At 36.5% G+C, this 9,750-nt stretch overlaps 2 protein-coding genes across 2 annotated transcripts; both read right to left on the bottom strand.

The window, feature by feature from the left end:
- Positions 1–322: 322 nt before the first annotated feature.
- LOC124308922 (uncharacterized) lies at positions 323–4,864 on the bottom strand. The gene is made up of 3 exons (XM_046772091.1): positions 4,434–4,864; positions 2,734–3,030; positions 323–1,550 (listed from the first exon to the last, which is right to left on the bottom strand). Exons 1-3 carry the CDS (start codon positions 4,491–4,493, stop codon positions 573–575), a joined length of 1,335 nt encoding a protein of 444 aa, XP_046628047.1. The 5' UTR covers positions 4,494–4,864; the 3' UTR covers positions 323–572.
- A 1,097-nt stretch (positions 4,865–5,961) lies between these two features.
- LOC124308991 (uncharacterized) lies at positions 5,962–8,020 on the bottom strand. The gene is made up of 3 exons (XM_046772188.1): positions 7,961–8,020; positions 6,522–6,771; positions 5,962–6,120 (listed from the first exon to the last, which is right to left on the bottom strand). The coding sequence occupies exons 1-3, from the start codon at positions 8,017–8,019 to the stop codon at positions 6,037–6,039; spliced, it is 393 nt and encodes a 130-aa protein (XP_046628144.1). The 5' UTR covers position 8,020; the 3' UTR covers positions 5,962–6,036.
- Between the last annotated feature and the right edge of the window lie 1,730 nt (positions 8,021–9,750).

Raw genomic sequence — 9,750 nt, 5'->3', positions numbered from 1 at the left:
AAAAGCTTGAACTTTTTAATTGAAATATTGCAAATTCGCATACTCACCTTTTATTCATTGACAAAATCTTGTAAATGTTTAATTAATCACATATCTGCAGAGATTAAAGGTTAAAACGTAATGTTACTCTCGATTCGTCGACACGCAGGATAAGCTATGGAATGTAAATAAACGAGCATCGTTTTATCGTCTACGATTGTTAATCGATCGATACCAGCGATGTTTAATTGAATTTTTAGATTTTCCACATATTTTTATTCATAATATTATATTTTTCAACGATCAACAAGATATTGAATTTGATATTGAGTACAGATAAAAAATTATGTGAATAAATTTTGAAATCGAGTGAACTGCGAGATTCGTTTTGAATATTGTTTCACAAACATATTTCCTAGTCTTTACGATAATTGATATCGATCGAAGAAAATGTTCCGATTAAAAACAAGAAGCAGCTAATTTCAAGCTATATCGCTTCGACAAAAATACGCAAATAAGAAATTCTACAAACGCAAATATATTTATACAAATACCATTTCTTTCTATCGATTTCAAATCTTTCGTTACATGTTTTACAAAATCGGCACGTATCTTCTCTGCTGATTAGAATTTCCGCTCTTCTCATCGTCCCGAACAACGCCCAGTAAATAATCGTCCCGATGATTTTTTCTCTCCGTTTTCGAAACCCTGTCCGAAGAATTCTCTCGCGGATAATTGGCGCGGATATTTTGACGGGTAATTTCCGTCTTTTCGTTCCGGGCAAAACCATCTGAATAAAAATTTTCACCTCCTCTTCGATTCTCCTTGTTATCAGAGTGGAAATCCACGGGATTTTTATCGTCCCTGTCGTCACTTTGACGATCGAAATTCTTCTCCCCGAACTTCCGGTTTCTCTGGCGAACGCGTCGCTCTTCAAACCGTCTTCCTCGAGGCTGATTATTGTCATACGAGCCGTCGTTAACCCCGGCAACGTTTTCGTTGAATCCGTTTGATTCCTCGCGGTGACTTCCGTTCCGGAAATGAGGATTCCCCGCCGTTCCCCGGGGATCCTCGATCGCGTTTCCGGCCCGATAATTACCCCGGGAATTTTCCCCCGCGTCGAATTGCCGATCTTTATCCGGAGAAGACGAAGCGGTTGACTTCCTTTCACCTCGTCCTTCCGCCTCCTTACCGGAAGCCAATTTTCCCGCATTCTTCTCCTCCCCCTCCTCCGCCACGTTGCTCTGAAATCCTCGACTCTTTCCATTCCTCGAGTATCCTGGACCCCCTTCGCCCGTTCCGGCAAGCGAGAGATCGAAACCATCGGCAACGAAATTTCCCTCCTGCAGGTTCAGCGGTTCGATGACCTCCTCCGATGTCCTGCCTGGTCCTCCAGGACCCGATCCTGTACCTCCTCGGTTCACCTTCTCGTTCAGCGAATAAAGATCCGTTGCGTCGTCGCATTCAAAGTCGTACCACCAATCGCAGACGAAATATTTCTGGTTGAATATACTGCCGCTTGGGCAGATGAAGGAACTTTTTTGACCGTCGGTGTTGCAGACGTGGAAAACCTGTGCGAAAATTTAATTCCAGTGATTTACGGTGTTTGGACTGAAACTTATCAAGGATACGGTTTTTCGAGACTAGTTTTTTTGTTCGTCGAAATCTTTGTCATCGGAATTGATGGATATAATGTTCAACTTTCGTTGTGATGTTTTTTCTTTTCGTCAAACACTCGATTCAGGATAAAATTAGCTGGGAGATAATTTCACAAGATATTTGATAAAACGAAATGATACTCGACATTTTTTTAAGACGATCACAAAAGATAGATTTTCATTGCAATGTTTTTTTCTTTTCATGAAATATTCATTTCAGTGTAAAATCATTATTTGGTAGTCTAGTATTGGGGATAAAACACTGGAAAATCAGAAGACTAAAAATTTAAAAATAGCTTCCAACTAAGATTTGAGGTAATCTTACAAATATCCAATAAAAAACAGAAATCGGGCCCTTTAAGAAGCTCAGAATTTTTTGATACGATATTATGATGAATTTTTGTACAAATTTTTCACTGCTGTGGAATTTTACAATCATTTTTCAATACATCAGTTCCGTTTTTAGTTTAGTATTATTTCTGTGTCTGTAATTAAAGATTTACGGGACATGTACAGTCAGGTGAAAAAAGGTTTTGAAATGAAAACTTGACAAAATAGTCAATAATGTTTCAAAAAAATCTCTTCGAAGCTGATTTCTCATTAAGTTTGATTTAAAAATTCCTTGCAGTTTAAAGAAGAAAAAAAAATGTGTCAACCCCGAATAGAATCTTAACAATAAGTTAACTTTATTACACAGCGTATCTACGACGTAAAAAAAATTGCATCTTACTCACAATTTTTGAACCGAACTTTTCATGCAATTGCTCGTCTGGTTTTAATGAAAAATAACTCGTTGTATTCGTAAATCGATTCTCCCCAAATCGGTTGATTAAAAATGAAGATTTTTTCATTTTCACAAGAAACATATTTTTTTCTGAGCCATTATACAAGCTTCTCGTCATCTATAAATTACGATAATCGCTTCAACACGTTCTCTGAATCAGGTGGGACGAATTTTTTCATCTGCTCTAACTTAACTAACGATGAGACACCTTTAGCTACACTTTTGAAATTTCTGCGCTCTCGCTCTTCGCTTACGACACACGTTTTCACCCAACTTCACGTCTCGTCCGTTCTCAAATTAATCTCCTCGTACCTGACAGCGTGCTTCAATATCGGCGTAATAGCCTCCGGGTGTTTTGCCTCGGCACGTGAACGAGGTTTCGGGAATTCCATCGTAGTTTGGATAGTCCTTGCCAGGCGTCCCAGGAATTACGTCCAGCCATCCGTTTCCTTCCAGTTGATCAGCGACTTCGGGATCTACTAGACCAGGTCTTCGGGCTTTTTCGGAAATTTCTTCGTCTTCCAAACCCGATTGTGCCTCGAAAAACGCTGAATCCTGTCCGTGAGAGTCCGAATTCTCATCGAATCTTGAGTCAGGAGATTTGGCGTCCTGAAAATTCGATGAGATTTAAAGAAAAGGAAAATTCCAAATCTGGATTATTACAGATTTTTCATTTCACATATGCAAGAATTAATATTTTTTATTTCTTCTGTGAATTCAATCCTCATAATGAGGCGATTTTAAAACGGCAATGCATTGTATTAGAAATTTTGAAATCAATTTTCAGGGACTTCTATCGATTATTATTTTTGTTTCTTTCAATCGGAATTATATTTCGAGATGATGTAAGCCTGACAAACTTTCAGCATCAAAAACAATACCGAAATAATACGTGAACCGTAACTTTTTACCTGATAACTTTAAAATTCCATGTCTAGAGTTTATCGATAGTGGGGAAAAAAAAAAAAAAGAATTCGTTCGCCAAATTTATCCACATTTTCAGCGGTGTTTGTTGAACGCTGATGATAAGATTCGAGGCCAATGAACCGATGAGAATACAAATTTCAGATCACCTCGTTAATATAAGCGACGATTCTTATCGCATGGATTAGTCGAATTCCTTCACTGGCCAAAAGGAAGAATAAACTACAAAAAAAACAAAAACAAACTGCAATTAAAAAAAAACAGAATTTTCTTTGTTGCCCTGATTTCTTCCGCCAATTTTGATGATGAGAACTTAGAATTTGCGAATAAAGTCATAATTATATTAGAAAACATCCCCCTCCTTATAATGCTGCGATAGCGTAAAAACTAGAGCTGATCTAATACAATCATGATTTCATTCACAAATTCTAAGTTCCGAAATGAAAAAATTGACGGAAAAAATCAGAGCAACAACAAAAACTCTTTCGTTTTTTTTCTTTGTTACGTTGAGTAATATGTTTTGAGGCATGCAATAACGCGTATATAATGTTACATATATTCGATATCCGCACGTATATTTTTACAAGTGTGTATGCAATGCGGTGAGTTAGTGTCATTGAACGATGCCACGAACCGAACCGTCGCATATTGGAAATCGTGCAGAGAATCATGCAGAGAAAGTGAATTTTTATAGTATCCATAATGTTATTCCTAGCGATGCACGACCTCCACGTGCAGTTTCACGTTTATCTCTACACTCGTAATTCTTCTCGATCTCTGGAAATATATTTTTCAAGTTGGTATTGTTTTCTAAAATAATAAAAAGCGAGTTGTTGTTTTTCAAAAAAATCCGTCGGCACTCCGGTGTGAAACAAATTTTAAAATCTGGTTAGATTTGAATTCACGGTGACAGTTTTTTGGTTCAGACTAGATAAAGAAAATATAAAACAAAAAAAGAAGAACCCAGTTAAAGTTGCGTCGTAAATTACGTCAACAAGATTCGGGAGGATCGGATCGCACAATTAATGTCACAGTTTCTTTTTTTCTCGATCAAAGAAATATCGTCGTTAAAAAAATGAAGAACTTACCGATTCCAGTGCAGTTGCAACGAGATATAGACAAAAACCGAATAGCATACAAAGTTCCATTTCTAATTTACGAGAAAATTGGTGGTACAGATTTTTTGTTCTTCCTCTTCTAAAAAATGGTTTCTGGGTTTAATTTTCTTTTCCGTTTCGTTTTTAACGAACCAAGTAAGTGGTTTTTATTTTCTAAAAATACTACGTCGACGGTCAGAAGAACTTTTAATACTGCGGATCGTCCGGTTGACCTTTGTTGACCTTTTCGCGACTGGGAAGGAGGTCCTTCGCTATTCTATTCTCCTCCTGAGCGGTTTGAGGAGCCTCGATGATCTGCGAGATGCGCATCTCTCGATGAGCCTTTATATCGCATCCCCACGAAGCGCGGTCAAGTTAAATAAGTAAACTTCCTTCTCTTCTTCTTCTTCTTCTTCTTCTTCTTCTTCTTCTTCTTCTTCTTCTTAGGGCTTTTCTTGTTCTTTCGTCTCTTTCTCAAGAGCGCATCGTGTACATTTTCTACAATACAACACAGAAGTGCCATCGTTGCGGATAAACGTCCCTTGTTCTGTAATATATATCTTCTATTCATTCACAAACACAAAGATATTCGCTGGCAAATCTCTTATCGAGATGCATCGATTCGCTTATAGCATCATCTCAGTTCTCTCCGTCTCTTGCTCAACCAGCTTTCGATGCCTAGCTTCACGTTATTGCAGATATTGCAGATATATATCACGACGCTTGGAACTCGTGATGGGATTATCGTGACGATCCGATAAAAATGCACAGTAAAAAAAAAAAAGATTTATAATCAATAAAGCTCATATTTTTCAATCGATTTCAAACGAACTTTGATTTGGAATTTATTTTACTTTTCATCCCTCTGAGATAAATTAAACAAACAGAACGTTTTATTTTATTTTTGTGTTAAAGAAACACCAACGGACGTACAATTTAAACTACAAAACGCAAATTTTATCAAGACTTTTATACCAAATCGGATTTTCTTTGATCGTAGTTTTGTCACGAATATCAAAGAGCTGGGTGAGAAATCAAGAGAAAGTGACAGGAATCTCCTCAAAAGTTATTCACAAGTACTGAAAATTCCGGTGATATTTTATTTTTACAAAATTTACCGCAATATCAATATTTCGTTTGACGAATCGTTAAAAGTACGTGTGAAATTTAGCAACAAGCTGATGGCAACTGCCTTTCATTGCTGCGTCTTTGGTGGCGTTACGTTAGGGGCCAGAAAAAACTACGAGATCTCTATATACGCGAATTATATCTGATTAGCGCGGAAAAGATTGTAAACTTCTGATTATTGACTCAGTAAATACGGAACGAATAATGAACGTAATAAAACGTACCTTTTTCATCATTTTACTTCGATAATAATTTATTCAACGATCATTAATAACTTAGTTAATTTCATTTATAAATAAATAGAATTCTTTCGCACAAAGTATAATGAGATTAAAATCATTCGCACGTCCTACAAGCACACAAGCACATCGTCACAGTTTCGCGTCACTAAAAAATTTAAAAAATATTTAATAAATGAAAACAAAACGTTCTTCAAATCACTTTTATACCAAAGTATAACAATCTTTTATTTTCTTCGTGCGAGTCCCGCGTTGTGAAGCACGCTGAATATCTTTTCCCTCGGTATTTTTTCCGCCTCTCTTTCTATTACCTGGAAAATAATTTCACGGGTCTTCGTTAATCGATGTGAAAAAAATGTGTGTACAATTAATTTACTGGAAGAACAATTAGAAGATGGATAATTATGATAATCTTTCTACAATAGTTTTTGAACAGAAAAATTCTGGACTTTTGAACAAGCTTTAATTCAAATATTATTTCTAAGCAGATTCTGAAAATACTAAACTTAGAATCTTAGATTTGTGTTTTTTTTTTTTTTTTAATTGAAAAAACTTCCGCAATTTTGTATGCATTGGAAAATTTTCCTGCTACTTTGCTAACAGAAAATCAGAGATAAGCGACTTTTTGTTCCAGTTTGTTTAGAAAAATATATTTCTCAGTGGAAAAATTTTGGGGAATGATTTTGAAAAAAAACGCGGACATTTGACTGACCTGCATTTCCTTGTTGCCGAACCACGATTCCTTGGCAAGGCTATTAGCGATCCTGGGGTTTTTGTAAAATGGATTACGCAGTTCTTCCGGCAGCTGGGACTCCATGTGGGAGTTTATCAGCACCGCAGGATGAGCGTACGGCGTTTCCGGGTTCGCTATGAACTGAGGTGCGGCAAAACCGCTTCCCACAAGCGCGAGGAGAAATGCGACAGCGTAAACGAAGATCCCCATGATTACGTCGCGCGTATTTCTGAATCAGAAATGAAATCAAGTAAACTCGTGATCTCGGATCAAAAAACGATGCGAAATCTACGAATTCTTTCCAAAATCTCGTACAAAATAATTTTTCCGATAAAACGATCGATTCAAATTGAAAGAAAAATTATGAAAGCTTCTTCTAGTAATTTATAAACATTTTTAAAAATATGCCTAAATGTATCGAAATTGCGACGAGTTGCGTAGAACTCTGTTTGATTTTTAAATTCGTCGCAAAGATTGCCGTATTGTCGCTCTTTTCACGAGAAAATTTTGAACAACTTTTTGCGCCTGTTCGAAAACGAAAACCAACAAACGACCGAGAGTTAAAACTACTCACTTTACGAAGAGAAATAACAAAGTGCAATGAAAAACGAGAGGTTCTATTCGTAAATTAAATTTTGGGCCTTAATTGGCACATCAAAGGCCCCGGACCCAAAAACTAGAACGCTCATCCGATGTTCCACTTCACATGCAACAACTTTTGTCCGAAACATTTTTCAATCTAATATTCAGTTATCGATTTATTTGATCATATTTTAAAAAATGGGACACCCTGTATAATTACAGCTGTTTATCTTAAATTGCACTTCAATTTACACTATCGCGATGTATAATATTCTTTTACACTCGATTCAACCGAAAAAAGTGTCGCCTTGATTTGGCGAAATAAAAAACTCGAATAAATTAGAGAGGAGTAGAAATCGTGCTTCTTATTTTTCTGGGCCTCTTTGTTCTCCCAATAAATCGAAATCCTTCGGATCACCGCAGCGTTGCTGGATTAAAACTTCAAGCCGTCAATTTATCGGGTCAATTAACTATCCTCGCGAATGAATGCACCGCAAAAAAAAAGTGCAGTAAAAGAGTAAAAAGAACTGGCTAACGGTGTTTAAAAAAAAAAAAGAAAAGAAAAAAAAAAATTCAACGAGTCGGGAACAAAGCTAACCGATAACAATTTCCATTATCCTTTCATCGACGATTTTAATTCCGAAGTCGCAAACGAGCAGCTTTTGACATCACGTCGTAATTTACTTCACGACAAATGCAATATTCCTTTCCTTTTTCTTCATACAGACTCTACTTCTCCGGTTTTATTTTATTTCACTCCAAGATGTGAAATGATTCTTATGCTATATATGTATATATATATATATGTATATATATTGAATGATAGTTTAACCGACCGATTAATTGACCGATGCTGATCGATGCTTTTCGTGTGCTTCTTGACTGAACGCTGCATCGTCTTACTCAGAGTCTTATATACCGGCCAGGGTCAGCAGGCGGTTTGCCGGTTTTGATCGTAGGAAGGAAAAGACCTTGGACAAAAGTCCCCCTCCGGCTTCGGGGCACCAACCTTTGTCAAAAGCCCTTGAAATCCAGGCGTCCGATCGGAGGAAGCGATCCTTTTTGATTCCCGACACTTCCGGTTCCGGTAAAGCTTAAGACTCGTTTACTCCTTTCGTTCGTCGCAGTTTCGTCAAATCCTGAATGACAAATATCCGTCCTTGTTTAGGGAGAAATTTAGCGAGCGATTACGAGAGCTGATAAAGTTACGTTTCGAAATTCGTTGATAAGCAAATACTATTGACCCAGTTTAAATTTTACGGAACACAAATAAAAATCGGGAAAAAAAAAAACAATGCGAAGGATGAAAAGTTTCGACAAACTTTTAACAGTTGAATCGCGTTCGACGCACGACGCCTTCACGTTTCTTTTATCCTCATTTGTAATCTCGTTGGCTTTTGCAATTTCGTAATTTCTTACCGAAACTGAAACGCGTTACAAATAATTGAGTTTGGAATAACACGCGTTTGAAATTTACGATGAAAATTGGAGCAGACTTCGTCGTTCGATTTCGCGTAACGAAATCGTGATCGACGCTCTGTGATCTGAAAATTAAAACGGTTAGAAATTTTTTGTCCACCTCGGACTTGTTTTTAAAATTTCATTGTCAGCGCGAGTAAATATAAGTTGTGTGATTTTAACGATAGTTGAGTATAGTTGGAAACGAAGTTTTTTTTTAGATCATTTGACAGTTTTGAGGAATAAAAAAATTGATCAGCAATTGAAAATCATTTTGTTTTTCGATTTAAAAAAAAAAAAATGATCTCAGCAACTAAAGGCAGAATTTTTTATACAATTTGTTCACTGCTGATATTTAGATTGTTATTTAAAATTCTTATAATCTCAAGTAGTTGTCAAGTAAATCGCAGCGGATGAATTTCATGAAACATTTGAGACTGAGAGAGAGAATACGCATCTTTTACGAGAAAATAGCCCGCGGCCAGGTCGTGCAACGATCACTGTAAACGTAGAGAAACGAAGAAGGGAACGTATTCAAACACCTGGCGACAACGAAGGTGCGTTGTCCTGATATTCATGTCAGTGTCACAACCTTGCCCATAAAACCTGTCGTCCTTGCCGATATAATAACTCCTGTATTATTATTTCCGGAAGAATATTAACATAGATGGATAAACTTGAATTTTCTTCCAGGTGATCTAAATTCTTTTAATAAAATTCTACAAGCAAAAAGCGGTATGATAATGTGATGTAAACGAAACTATTGATGAATGAATTTCGTTTGAATACGAATTTTGCCATTTTTTTTTTTTTTTTTTTTTTTACATATTTTAATTGAATAAGGTAACAATTAATCGTCCTCTGAATTGCAAATTGTTCGTAAACTGTGTTTCGACGAGTTAGCGAAGTCGTTGAATTCGTTTTTGCATTTCGGTTAGCTACATTGAATCCGGATTTTGACCTCAAATTCGTTATCAGCGACGAAAATAAGTCTTGGATGCTACTTTTCATAAAAATCAAAATACCATGTTTTTTCCTCGCTTGAGGCACAAGCAGTGAAATTTTTTCAGTTTTCGAAAAATCGTTTCATAGATTCTCATTATTTTATCAGCTTATATTAAATTCGATAGATCTTGCTATCGTTGATATAGATCATACTCTTTCTATA

The sequence above is a fragment of the Neodiprion virginianus genome, chromosome 7, assembly GCF_021901495.1.
Source record: "Neodiprion virginianus isolate iyNeoVirg1 chromosome 7, iyNeoVirg1.1, whole genome shotgun sequence".
Taxonomy (NCBI): domain Eukaryota; kingdom Metazoa; phylum Arthropoda; class Insecta; order Hymenoptera; family Diprionidae; genus Neodiprion; species Neodiprion virginianus.
Note: the sequence above shows the minus strand (reverse complement) of the source record. Positions and strands in the feature narration are given on the sequence as shown.

Coding starts and splice junctions, on each gene's coding strand:
- LOC124308991 (XM_046772188.1), bottom strand. CDS start 8,019: ATGCAGCGTTCAGTCAAGAAGCACACGAAAAGCATCGATCAGCATCGG. Junction 6,772..7,960: donor CAGCATCGGTCAATTAATCG/GTCGGTTAAACT, acceptor TTTCTGATTCAG/AAATACGCGCGACGTAATCA. Junction 6,121..6,521: donor TCGGCAACAAGGAAATGCAG/GTCAGTCAAATG, acceptor ATTATTTTCCAG/GTAATAGAAAGAGAGGCGGA.
- LOC124308922 (XM_046772091.1), bottom strand. CDS start 4,493: ATGGAACTTTGTATGCTATTCGGTTTTTGTCTATATCTCGTTGCAACT. Junction 3,031..4,433: donor TTGCAACTGCACTGGAATCG/GTAAGTTCTTCA, acceptor TCGAATTTTCAG/GACGCCAAATCTCCTGACTC. Junction 1,551..2,733: donor ATATTGAAGCACGCTGTCAG/GTACGAGGAGAT, acceptor ATTTTCGCACAG/GTTTTCCACGTCTGCAACAC.